This window comes from Poecilia mexicana, unplaced genomic scaffold (assembly GCF_051168715.1).
Source record: "Poecilia mexicana isolate PSO_F unplaced genomic scaffold, ASM5116871v1 scaffold_4, whole genome shotgun sequence".
NCBI classification, from domain to species: domain Eukaryota; kingdom Metazoa; phylum Chordata; class Actinopteri; order Cyprinodontiformes; family Poeciliidae; genus Poecilia; species Poecilia mexicana.
Window position 1 is genome coordinate 12,217,117 of NW_028263373.1, and position 13,815 is coordinate 12,230,931.

Sequence of the window (13,815 nt, forward strand, 5' to 3'; positions counted from 1 at the left end):
GCTGAGTCGTAGTGTGGAGATTTCCTAAAGCTGCCTTCCAGTTTGTTCAACAGCAGGCCTGCATATCCTTCAACTCTCAGAGTGTGATTTCCCTGTCTTGCCAATGTCTGGCAGAGTGTCGGAAAAAACTCCAGAAACGCTGATAAGATCCTTGTTCTTACAACACAGAGAGGGCAGCGACGTCTGAACCATTTCTCAAGCAGTGAATAGCAAATGGCGTTGAGGAATAGGAAGGTGAAAAGTCTTGGCACAGCTGTTAAAATAGAGAACTGACAGGTTAGTGATGAGTTGGATAAAGGCATTTGCTTTATTTGTTTATTTACAAGCTATTAAAAAAATCGGTTTTATTTTGAAATGCAAAAGCAGCAGCTTAACGACTACAGCTCTATTCACAAACCTGTACACCATGTCCCCTTTAATTTTGTGTTTTAATGAATTATTTAAGCCACTTTTTAGATTAATTGACTATGAAATGAATTATTTCCCTTACAAAATTGCTGCATAAATGTGGATTTGCTTTAATCCTCTCATTGCCAAACGGGGCACAATCTTCTCGCATATTTGATCTTTTATCTCATTTAAAACTACATAACTTATTTTAACAAGTTAAATTTATGGCATGCAGCTAATTTTTAAAGCTGTTCTGCATATTTTTTCAAATAGTTAAGGTTGGAACCAGAAGCTTAAAAGCTATTTATTTGGGGCTCATTTCCCTGTTCAATCACACATTGTGTTAAAGTTTCAACTGTGTAGGCACAGATTCAAAATAAAGTTGAAGAATTTGGAAACTCGTTAATGTCTGTGGTCAAACTGCAATACTGTCGTCTCCTTCATGTTGTGACAAAACATTGATGATATTTGATTAATCAGAGACTTTGTATCTTTGACTTCTACTCTCATTTATTCTAGATTCACTATTTTCAACACAATTAATCCCAAGACATTATATCAGAGGATTCTTTACCGAGATGATCAACAGGACTCTTTGTGGTCATAATAAATGTCTAAAATATCTAAAAGAGAGTCAGAGAAAGAGCAATAAAAATATGTTTTTAAATCAGCAAAGGCGATCTGTATGAACCCAGTAAACGTTGCTGGACTTTAGGAATTTTGCCACCAAATGTAGGAAGAACAGGTTTCAGTTAACGGCCTGCTTAATCTCTATTTGTTTTTTTGGATAATAACTTAAAAAAAAAAACACATCTTCCTGCTTAAATTACGTATGTGGTTCCTCTAACTGTACCCTCGTGGTTACTAGCTTTTTTTAAATGTCGATTATGAATACACACTAAAACAATCTGTCCAGGTATCAGGATACTTTTGCTGCAGCCGTTTAATGAACTGCATGACATCCAGCCTCCCTCTGGAGAACAAAAGTTCCTCAATCAAAACCGAGGGCTCCAGACGACAACCGCAGGAAGGAAAAAAAGCACACATTATGTCACCACCTGAAGTCCTAATCAAGCGTTCTCTGTGGAGGCCCTGATTGTCTGCTGTAGTATCACATGGTCAATCTTTCCCAGTTTCCTGCAGATATGCCGGCCTGGGTCTGAGGGAAGGGGATGCCGCCGATGAACCAAAGCTGGGTTTTACTACACCTGGCGTGAAGCCGTTGTGGTACGGGTAGAGAGGAAGGCAGATGCAGAGTAGATTGAGGAACAACCGTGGGAGTTTGGGGGGAAGGGGGAGTTCTGGCACGGTCCGCACTGCGTTTCCAGTAAAATGCTTTCATAGAGCTCAGGTTATGCTAACGCAATCATGCAGCCAAAAGAATCGCACGCACGTTCAAGCAGACATGCACTTTTTACATTTTGATGATTCCTAATTGTTTTCATACGGATAAATCACGAGAACAACTGAAAGTTGGATTTAATTTCAGTTTGTTGTGGAAACTGTCTCTAAGGCTGTGAAACCCTGAAGAAGCGCTACTTGTGTCCTTCTTCTCATGTTGCTTTTATCAACTCACATTATACTTATTGTTCCTTCTTCCTCTTTATAACTGCTTCTGAAATCTCATAGCCTCCACCTCATTCAATAATCCCAACATTTACAGTTTATCTTTTCTTTGGCTGGCATCCAAGCTGGAAAGAACCTCAAAACCCATTCAGAGCCCTCCACAGGCACTGTTGACACTCTGTAGCTCCTCATACTTCCCAGTTCACTGACCTCTAGTAGTGCGAGTTGAACTGGAGCTAGAGGATGCAAGCACTAAACCAAGAGCTAAACCAATATTCACCATTTTACACATTGTGTCAAATAAGATTCTGAGAAAACAAGATGAAGATCTCACAAAAGGTCAAAACATTAAAAGATCTCGCATAGCGTGGGGAAAATGTGCTTTGGTCTGCTTATTTTTTTCCCAATGAGACAGTGAAGAATGCAGCAGATCATAAATTACGTTTAATGTAGCAAAGAGTTTCTCTTTGCACACTTTCCCATCATCTGCAGAGCGTCTGGACAGCAGCTTGGGCGTCATTTGGACACATTCTCCCTCCAGATACACATTGATCAGTCCTGGATGCTGAGTGATCGACGCTGCAGAGCCATTTGGAGCCTGAAGCATCTTTAAACGATTTATGCTTGAATAAAATCAGCCTTACCTAAATCCTCTTCATGGTAGATGATGGAGTGGTGATCTGTCAGGCTGTCATATCTGTGCAGAGGCTCTATGTGGTAAGTGCCACTCTCTGTGTGGATGGTTCCCTCAAACTGTCCCTGTAATACAGAGCCGTGGCAGGATGACCCATACTCGCCTGTAAGACAGAGTAACGGGCGATAACAAGGCAGCATCAGAGAAATGGTGAGAGGTAGCAGACATGGAGGCTGATTTCATGAGTTTAATTTCACAAAGCAAATAGTTGAGATAGGACTTTGTATGTATTGCGTACTTTATGTTAGTAAGTAACTGTTAACTTCTGCAACCAGATCTTTCATCAAAGCAATAAAATGAGTTCAGTGGAGGAGGACTGCATTATTAAAGTCCAAAAACGCCACTGACTTTAATGTCTCTCTCTGGTCTGATCACAGGACCAAGAACATTTGTGATTCAAATATTTCTCCTGTTACTTTCTTCATTTCCACTTCACATTTGTGCAGCAGCTGCTGAAAATTACATCCATTAGAAAAAGAATTGAGTCCTTCATGTGAACTGTCCTGCATTTAGGGTCAGGTAAGCATTTTGCAGGCTTCATATCCGACTAACCTTCAATTGTTCCTGAGTATAAGTGGGACAGATCGACTGATGTCGGGCCTTTTTCATCGACCAGCGTGAATTCTTCGGAAAACCCGGCAGAATCCTGCTTCAAAAGCAGGCGGAACGCTCTGATAACAACAAAAACAAGAAAGGTTCGCAGATGTGGTCAAAGCCTTGTAGCAACGTCAAGGATGCAAATCGGTGAGCAGTTGGGAAAAAAGGGAAAATAATAATAATAATTGCATCTGTTGATGAAAAAAAAAATGTAGACTGTTTACTTTGTCTTCTTTTTCAGAGCAAGATCCTAAAGAGATGCTTTCCTGGATGTTAGTTGCCATTTTAGTCATTCAAAATCTTGGCTCATCGTACAAAATCCCAAAACTTCAGACAGAGCGGGAAAGTTTCCTTTATGGAACTCACATCTGGAATGTGTTGCAACAAAGCTTTGAACTTTGTTTATATCAATGGGTTTCATTGTCAGATTCAGTTTTCAGTGACTAATCTTAATCACTGAAAGTGGTTTTGTCTTGATCTTCAATTGTTAAGTCTCTCTGTGTTCTGGTGTATAGGATGTGCCTCAATGCCATTGAAAACTAAAGTTCTCCCTCTGCCTCCATCCATACGGCCTCCTGGTTGAGACACACAGGACACACCACCGTCCACACGCAGTCGTACTGAATGGAGAGACACATTAACCCAACAGTAACGTTTTTGGATTGTGGGAGTATCTGGAGAGAAGACCATGGATGGGGAGCTGATGGAAACTCCATGCAGAAGGACCTCCTTTCTGCAAGGCAAAAGTGATACCGACTGCACCACCGTGCAGCCCAGATGAAATAACAAATAAAAAAATAAAGTAAAATTAAATGGAGATTTACCGATTGAAAGCGGTAAAATCCAAATCCAGTGTATATCCCTGAGGCTGCGTGGCTCTCCTGGCTCTTAAGTGCTTCCTGTGGAGATCTCCTCTGTCATACGATAAGACTTCATAATGCTTTATAAAAGGACTGATCCCAACACCTGGAGGGAAAAATAGGAAGAAAAGAAATCTGAATTTACATGTATCATCAAGCTGGAAACTTTTTGGAAAATAATATTTATGTCAGTCTTGAAACTAATCTCCCAGACAGATTTGTTTTTAGTCAGCGAGGGGAAAAAGCCCCCCCTTCAAAATAGTTAGCACGCTCCTCTCCGTGTTGTTATGGTGGTGGCTTATTGGAGGTATTCTTACAACAAATCGTTAAGTAAGTGTGCACACGCCATGGATCCTAGCTAAGCTGGTTAAGCACCGTCTGCGCTGTTGACAGGTTATGGAGCTAATAGCGAAAATTCAAACTGGAAGACTCCATCCCCTCCGTTCGTCCATTGGCGTCATGCTCATCTCCGACCTCAGCGCTGGACCTCACCTGACGTGTCCAATCATCAATCAAGTTCAGCATAAAAGGATCCACACCCAAGTCATCGGCCGCTTCCCAGCTGCGTTCAATCCGTTCATCTGCTCGCCACAGCTCCTCAGCCAGCACGTCTCATCTTCTCCACAGCTTCGTGATTCTCTGTCCTTCTACCTCTCATCCTGCGTTGGCCTTTTCTTTTCCCCTCAGACGCTCCTCTGTTGCAAGAGATGTTTCTCCCGACCTCAGCCTCGATTATTTCAAGCAGGCTCACCCGCCTATCTCTCACCTATCTGGGGTTTCCCGTACTCCTCGTCCCACCTTCGAAAAACGTCATAATAAGCCCCGTCACCTCGTTACCTTTTAACTTTTGCCATGACGCACGACGCAATTGCTTCCCGCACAGTCAGTGAGTCCAGCTAGCTAACTGCGGAGCTCTACGTGGAGGAGACAGCCTGTTAAAATATGCCACGTAAAAGACGACAGAAACGAAGAGAGGATCCGACGGAAGCAGCAAGGCCGTCTTCCTTCGCCCGCCAAGGTCTCGCTGCACCGATCCACGTCACCTTTTTCTCCCAGCTCACCATCCATTCTCCCTCCATTTCTCCACCGCCGCTCTCGCATCGTCTTCACACCGTTGCCACGCGATGGGTCAGCCACGTCAACAGCTTCTCTCTCTTCCGCATGCCGCCATGGTCAGCACCTTTCCGGATTTCCCTCTCTACGCCCATCTCGGGCTGTCGGGGTAAGACGTAGCATTCTCATGTCTCATTCGCATTATTACGAACTGCATTTCAATTAGCCTATTCTCTCCCGAACTCGTAGGCCACTCAGGCTGCGCCCAATATTCTCGAGAGCTTTTAACTGCATGTTGAAGAATCGATTTGTCGTGTTTGGGGAGGCGCTTTAAAACGCCATTCGAGCTCTAAGATTCTTCACCGGGTTTACTCCCGTGCGACAGCTAAAGAGACCTGCTGCTGCTGTCTCAGCTCCGTGTGTGTTCGAATTATGGCAGCAACCAGCAATTCGCAGAGCTTTGCACAGTTTCCTCAATTAACCGACTGAGTCGAGCAAGCGTTGGAGGCAGGCAACGTTAAATAATAATGAAAGTTTATACAATGTAGCACCTTCAGCTCGTCGACTAGTGGCCTGTAGCCCGCTGATATGTTCTAAAGAGTGTAGGACCCTCGTTATTGAACGCTTTGGAAATGTCCTCGTATGGGTAGTTTTACTGCAGTGTACCTTCTGCCCCCATAAGCCAATGCCCTCATGTTGAACTCGTCTGGAGTCGGGGCAGCCTAGAGGGATTACTCATTCATATATCAGCACTCGTATGCGCACTCAGCTACTGAGAGCCATGCAGCCCATTGTCTCGGGTGTGTCGGCTACCGCATTTTTTATTTCAGCTCCATTATCAGCCAACTTGTCAACCGAAGACTATGCTGTCTTTGACTGTGTCATAATTCAAGTCATATTGCCAATTGTCTCTGCACGAGTACGTATTAATCATCCAGTAATTAGGAGTTTTGCCTCAGTTGTGAGGCATCACACGCTGTTCAGTTGCTGGCCACAGATCGTGAAATTGACTTAAATCCCTCCATGACAATCTCGGTACAATCGTTCCAGACCTTATCAATTAAACAAGCCATGAATTCTCGCTTGCATCATCCATTTCAGCAGCTCAAGTCCTCAGCATTTTCTAACTCGTTTCACTGTCTAACCTGTTTCATCGTAGTTCCAAGCCCTGCATGCATGCAACCTTGAGGGGAGAAAAAAAAAAAAAAAAAAAAAAAGTCTATGTTCGACTACGTTCACCAGTCTCGAGGTACTCTCTTGGCCTTACGCTAACATCCAGTGCCAGACGAGCACTGCGCAATTCTCTGGTGGTGGTTGGTCAAACTCATGCAAGTGAATGTTATCCTGTCAATATTTCGCATATCTTTCCCCTCTGTCCTCTACACCCTTAATTTAAGGTTTCTTTCCAGTCTGTAACACCCAGCTGGCCTTCACCCTCCTGACTAGCTCTGTGCCTTCTCAGTCACTCCCTCAAGCTGACCCGTACCCCCAGGCTGGCTCCGCGCCGCCTCAGCTGGCCCATGTCCCAGCTGTTCCTTCTGTCTGTCCAGCGAGGCGCCTCTCCAGCCCGCACCTGTCATTCAGCCTTTCTCCAGGCTATTCTGCTGCCCCATACCCCCCAGGCCGGCTCCGCGCCGCCTCAGCTGGCCCATGTCCCAGCTGTTCCCTCTGTCTATCCAGCGAGGCGCCTCTCCAGCCCGCACCTGTCATTCAGCCTTTCTCCAGGCTATTCTGCTGTCCCGTACCCCCCAGCCCGGCCCCGCCCCGCCTCAGCTGGCCCATGTCCCAGCTGTTCCCTCTGTCTATCCAGCGAGGCGCCTCTCCAGCCCGCACCTGTCATTCAGCCTTTCTCCAGGCTATTCTGCTGTCCCGTGCCCCCCAGGCTGGCTCCGCGCCGCCTCAGCTGGCCCATGTCCCAGCTGTTCCCTCTGTCTATCCAGCGAGGCGCCTCTCCAGCCTGCACCTGTCATTCAGCCTTTCTCCAGGCTATTCTGCTGTCCCGTACCCCCCAGCCCGGCCCCGCCCCGCCTCAGCTGGCCCATGTCCCAGCTGTTCCCTCTGTCTATCCAGCGAGGCGCCTCTCCAGCCCGCACCTGTCGTTCAGCCTTTCTCCAGGCTATTCTGCTGTCCCGTACCCCCCAGGCCGGCTCCGCGCCGCCTCAGCTGGCCCATGTCCCAGCTGTTCCCTCTGTCTGTCCAGCGAGGCGCCTCTCCAGCCCGCACCTGTCGTTCAGCCTTTCTTCAGGCTATTCTGCATCCCCACAAGCTGACCCGTACCCTCCAGCCCGGCTCCGCGCCGCCCCGTATCCCCATGGCTGGCCCCCATTCACCTGCCCGGCTCCGCTCCATCCCAGTAGCCCCCAAGCTGTTCATGCTCACCTGCCTGGCCCCGCCATCACATTAACCACCAAGCTGTCCTGCTTCCTCCTGCCTGGTCTCACTCTCGCAGAGTATTCCTCCGCTGACTCTGTCTCCAGCCTGGCATCATGTTATGGTTTATCACTGCTGGCCTTCTTCCACCAAGTTCCTCGTGGCATCTGTCACCTCATATCTGTTCCTTCCATCAGTGCCTCACCTTTTCTCGTGATCAACATCCCTATTGGCTGACCACTTGTATGCTGTGCCTTTTCTTTCCTCTCAGCATTCTCCTCCTCCTGTCCCCCAAATCAACTCACAGGTTCAGAGTCCCACTATGGACTCTTTGCACCTCAGTTTCCGCGTTCCGGGCGGAGCGGCTCGATTGTTTCCGATCCATTACAATTATCATTTGCACTGGGTGCTTGCAGTGCTTGGCCAAGGTTGTACATCGATCCGAAGCCCCAACAAGTCAGCTGGAGAAATGTTTAAGATGCACGCCTAGTTATACATTCACTGACACGACAGTGAGTTTTACTTAAACTTGTGGCTAACATTAACTTTAGCTTATGCTAGTAGGCAATATTCTCTGCCATTGTTCTTGTAAAAATGTGCTAATTAAGTATCTAAACATTCTAACGGACATGTATTTATTCTATTTTCAAGTCGTTAGTGTCAGAGATTAACGGGGGAGGTTACGGTTCGGGCTTTAGCTTCCGAAGCCTGACGAAGCTCAACAAGCCTCATAGCTTAACAGTAGCCCAGCTCTGGTGTCAGAGATCTGCTTCAGCTGACCGTTCAGGTTCAAAGTTGCTGCTTTAGAGAAATGTAACCATGTTGCTTCATGTCTGTGTTATTTCGCTCTATTACCTTTGCATGTTTCTTATGAAGAGCTCAGATAAGACGGTGTTTACAGCAGTATGTACAGGTGGATTAGTTGCCCTTTCCCTCCTCTCACCTTAGGGCCTCGGCCCCGGCCTCAGCCCCTTTTGGGGGGGAGAGCATCCCTAATCAGAGTCGGGGGCGTTCACCCGAGATCACAGTTCAAATATTCCGCCGGGGCTCGAGCGCCAAAGAACTGTCATTCATTTCCTAAGAACCGTTATTAATTTTGTCTTTAAATCTTCAATCATTCATTTCTACGTCCGAGTTTTTCGGCATGTCCCAGCATGGCCTGCCCTACGGCTGGCCCATGTCCTAGCCTTCCTCTCATTGTTGGCCCATGTCTCAGTTGTTCTTCGCTCATATTTTCAGCAGGGCTCCCATATAGCAGGCACCTATCCTCCAGCCTGTCTCCGATGATCGTGTCCCCCGAAACTGATCCCATCTCCTGCCTGGCTCCGCGCCTTCAACTATCCTTCACTTTCTTGCCTGGTATTTTTCAGCCTTTCTCTTAGAATGCCTTCATTCTTTGAATGGGCTTCATGATATCATGAAAACCCCTCTAGCAATCAAATTTGATTCCTCCTACCAGCTTCTCACCTTTGTTAAGAGAATAAATTTAAAATAAGCTAATTTTAAAACTGAGCATGTCTTGACTCAAATGGCCTAAATTGTGGTTTTAAATCAGTGACTTATTCTGGCCTGTTGACCTTTGTTTTGCCTGTGGCTGCAGCGGATGGTTTGCTAGGATCGTTTGAACTGCCTTTTGTCTGTGTGGAGAGCAGTACAGGGGAGGTCCCGGCTTTTCGCGCCCATTTGTGAAAGGCCGTAAACTGCAGGGGTTTTAGGCTTCAGATAAGGGGCCAGAGATAGCTCCTGGATTGGATGAGCAAGATACGCCTTATTTGAATAAATTAAAGGAGATAAAACTTTCTACACAGAAGTAACACATTAGATTTGCTCTGGCAACTCTCCAAAGATGTCTTTGCTTTTCTTCTTCTTTCCATTTATGTCAGGTAAATGAATGTATGTCTCCGTTGTTCGGTAGTTTCTGTGCATTGTCTTATATTGGATTAAACTCTGTAATTCTGTGACGTCAACACGCATTGTTTTCCTTGTGGCTACACATGGCCTGCCGAGAGGACCTGGGATCCAGAGGAAGAGGGAGCCAAACTTTTTCCAAAGTTATCCAATTTAGATATTTTCTTCCTTAACACCTTCTAGACTTCTGCACTCGTTTGGCGACTACCAGTACTGTGATGTTTCTCTCCGCACCCTCAAGGCAGCTCACAAGTTTTAGGTCCCCCTTTTCTTCGGGCCTCGGCCCCGGCCTCAGCCCCTTTTTGGGGGGAGAGCATCCCTAATCGGTTATCGGGATGTTCATCGAGTTCACATCAAATCTCGGCTCAGATCAGCTGCCGGGGCCCGAGCGCCAAAGAACTATTATTCATTGCTGTCATTAAATCTTTTAATTGTTCCTTTTTCTTCGTCTGAGTCTTTCCAGATTGAAATGGAGCTAATAGCGAAAATTCAAACTGGAAGACTCCATCCCCTCCGTTCGTCCATTGGCGTCATGCTCATCTCCGACCTCAGCGCTGGACCTCACCTGACGTGTCCAATCATCAATCAAGTTCAGCATAAAAGGATCCACACCCAAGTCATCGGCCGCTTCCCAGCTGCGTTCAACCCACCACCTCCCCTTCTCCACCCTCATCCTTTGGCTCCAGGATGGCACTCTTTCCAGACCTCCACCACCAGTGTCGGGCCCCGGGGGAGAGCATCCCTAATCGGTTATCGGGATGTTCATCGAGTTCACATCAAATCTCGGCTCAGATCAGCTGCCGGGGCCCGAGCGCCAAAGAACTATTATTCATTGCTGTCATTAAATCTTTTAATTGTTCCTTTTTCTTCGTCTGAGTCTTTCCAGATTGAATTGCATGTGTGTGTGTGTGTGTGTTTTTTTTTTTTTTTTTTTTTTTTTCCTGCATTCTTGCAAGGACGCGTTGCGACAAGTCTAGGGCCAGAAGAGGCCAGTCAGCAAGAGTTGCCGCAAAAACAATAATTTCACAATGGACACAAACAGAGGCAGATGGACGCAAGTAACAACTTCACTTATTCAAGATAAAGTGTGAGGTGAAACCCTCAATCAGACAAACACACGAATCTCTACATTCCCTACCTGCAATCCATTCATGGCAGCTGACCAACAGCAGCATCAGCCAGTAGTGTTGGACCGCCATGTTCTCCTTAATAAAGTGCTTTTATCTTCTTTCTTTTTTGCATCATTTTTTCCCTCTTCCTCTCCAGTTGGTCCCTGCCTTTCTTTCTCATCCCTTTACTCCTGTCTTCTCTGTTCAACACTCTCGTACCTGCGGTCTTACTTCGCTGGAATGTGTCTGGATAGGAGCTTCAAGCCGCAACCAAGCTTGATGCAATGAACAATTATGCTGTGGATGGGCATACTCAGACTTGTTTCTCTGCATGTTACACAGTCATGGGAATGTTTTTTTTAAATTAATTTGGAGGAACGCCTTCAAAGAAACAGAAGATAGTAGAAGGAGATTAGACGAAACTATTGTCATTGAATTTTATCTTTCCTTTTATGCTGGCAAATCTCAAAATGTTTTTATGAGAGTCAGATTACCTATCCAGTAAATTTTGCTTTATGCGTCCTTGTTCCGAATAGTCCGAACACACACGCACACGCACACACACACACACAGATCTATAAAATTTACAAAAAGAAAATTTTTATGTCCCCATGTTGTGTTTGTCTTATTTCTGTGATCACCTGATTATGTGGTTCGATGCACTACGGTCAGTCTATGAGTGCCCCCAAGTGGTCAAATATTTATTTTTTTCAATTATTACAAAGGTTTGTCACTTTCCTGCGGAGTGAACCGCTTTTAAGCAAACAGCATGCTGAGGTGAGATAATTTTTATCAATGCAGACAGAGTGCCTAACGTAGCATGAGATTAGAAGAAGTTATCAGATTATTTCTACATTTGAAAAACCATCTATGTACATTTATTAGTGGGGTTGTGTGCGGAGAACATAGAAAATTTTGTTTCTGTTGTGTTCAAACAAACTCCGGCAGACTGAGTTGATGCTCAAATTACATATGCTTCATCAGAAGTCTTGTTGACTTTAAAGCCTTGTTTCATCATTCAAGTGCCAGCAAATACACACTAGAGAAAGAGGTAAAATATAAATGTTGGATTCAAAGTTTTATATTTTTACTTGTCCAGAAGATATTGTCCAGTCATCACCACCGCCATTCAGAAACTTTATATTCGAAAATATCAGGCCCTACCCTTCAGATGTTTGTTTTCCTTAAACATCTCACAACTGACTGACTTCTGTTGTCACGAGAAACGTCACTGGGACACATCTATGACTTCATAGCAAGTACAAACATGCCTTGATTTTTAATCCAATAAAGAAAGTGGTGGTTACATTAGAAATGTCAAAAGCTAAATATTGTGAGTTATTTTTCCCCTATAAACTGTCTTACGCAAAAATGCCTCCCACTTGTCTGATTAATAACTGAGGAATTTTACAAAAAGTGCTTGTAAATGTAATGAGGAAGTGCTATTTTGGGTTATTGACACTATGTGAAAGGTGTTGCCTTATTTTAAACTGAGCGTGATGGTTTTGGATAAAAATGTAACAATATCCTAAAAGGAGGAACTTTGACATCAGTTGACAGAAGAAGGAAGTCAAGGAAAAAGTAAGACAAAGGTTTTTGACCTCGAATAAATGAAACCGTTTTTCATTCTGCCAGAAAACACAACAGATGTTTTACAGCAACGGGAAGAGCATTGGATATTGCGTTCAAAAAAATAAAATGTATGTTTGTTCTGCTCTGGGACATGTGTTGTCACGCATAGGTGTAAGATCAGCATTATATCTCAACATTTATAGCAGGAGACCGTTGCTTTACTGTCTCAGTGTTGCAGAAGTTTGTCTCACAGATCATGCTAAGTATTTTTGATGTTTCTAAAACGATGCTTTGTGTGACATGGGCTCCTTTCTGTTGTGTTTATGTGAGGGTGGAAATGTGTCAGACTTAGTTTCCCCACATGAAATGAATTCTTCACTGAAAGGCACTAAATTGCAGCGGCTTGCAATGTAAAATCATCAACACCACAGGCAGCTGAGCTGGACGGTCTTCAAAAACACACCTCCTGTGTCAAAACAAAAAGAAAAAAAAAAGATGAGATCTTCAAAGACTAAGAACGTCTGATGATGACATTTATCACACAATGTGCAATAAAACTTCCTTGGATATTACATGTTTTCTTGAGAACTGAACAAAGCAGGGTTTTGATGAAGGGTTATTGATGTTTCTTGCCAAATTAGACCATAAATAAACAGACAAGTTAGGATTTCAGTCTAAGTTTATAGTTTCACGTTTTGAAATTGAGATGATCGAAGGATATAGACACACCTTTGCAGCTATAAGCCCTAAAAAGCTCTTGATGTGACTTGACATTAAATTTTTTCTAAGTGCTCATGTCATCCCCTAAAGAATGGCGCCCTGAGCAGGGAGTCATATCAAAACAAAGCAACTATTAACTCTTGTTGAATACAATATTTTGTTATTGAAGCAATCTGGGGCTCAAGCAGCAGACAGATTCTCTTCCACCAAACAATTTGCAGGATTTTTTATTCCCTCAGAGATTTACTTGCAATTAATAATTACCTGATCAAACGAGGAATATGTACCAGATTAGAAAAGCTAGAGTATTTATAAACTCGCTAGAAAATTTCATTACACTGTTTACCTTAAAGATCACAAGTCGGCCCAGACAGAAAATTTGTGAAGCGCAACTAAAATTAACCAGAAAAGTTTCAAAGATCAAGGTCAAAGTTTGTTTAAAAAAAAAAAAAAGCTGTAAATCTTTGGAACAAAATTGTTGCTCTGTTCATAATACAGCCTAATGTTAAGTTATGATGAAATCTTGTTTTCCATTTTCACACAATTGAAATTTTTGTTAGCCGGTTGAATAGTCTTGGCATGTTTTGGATCACAAATAAAGTTATGCAACATCCACATCTACAAAGCTACTATTTTCGTACTGTATCAACAAAGGCTGGAGTCCAACCCAGACATATCAACCTCATAACAGATTTAAAACTTGAGACAAGATGTTGGCAGCTGAGAACTCCTACATACATCATAAGACACCTCTCACTTTATAGGGTCAGTGTTTTACAGCGTGGTTTAGAGTTCAACCTCCCCCACCCTTTAATCATTTACTGACAACCCCCACCCAAAAAAAAAAAAAAAGCCCTCCTGCTTCAATCTGATTGGCCAAGAAGGAATCACCCGGATCCAGGCCATGTCATCGCACACTCAAACACACCCACAGCCACACATTTACCCAGCTGCAACCCCCCACACAATCACAATG

At 44.3% G+C, this 13,815-nt stretch overlaps 1 protein-coding gene across 1 annotated transcript in view; it reads right to left on the reverse strand.

Moving 5' to 3' along the window:
• The window catches only part of LOC106928916 (disintegrin and metalloproteinase domain-containing protein 10), a 35,567-nt gene extending 24,685 nt beyond the window's left edge, over positions 1-10,882 (reverse strand). The window contains exons 1-4 of the mRNA XM_015005544.2: positions 10,577-10,882; positions 4,072-4,213; positions 3,203-3,321; positions 2,601-2,753 (exon numbers count right to left, since the gene is read on the reverse strand). Of these exons, the coding sequence (XP_014861030.2) occupies positions 2,601-2,753; positions 3,203-3,321; positions 4,072-4,213; positions 10,577-10,637 (475 nt within the window). The 5' untranslated portion in view covers positions 10,638-10,882. The remainder of the gene's footprint in view (positions 1-2,600; positions 2,754-3,202; positions 3,322-4,071; positions 4,214-10,576) is intronic.
• Positions 10,883-13,815: the final 2,933 nt, after the last annotated feature.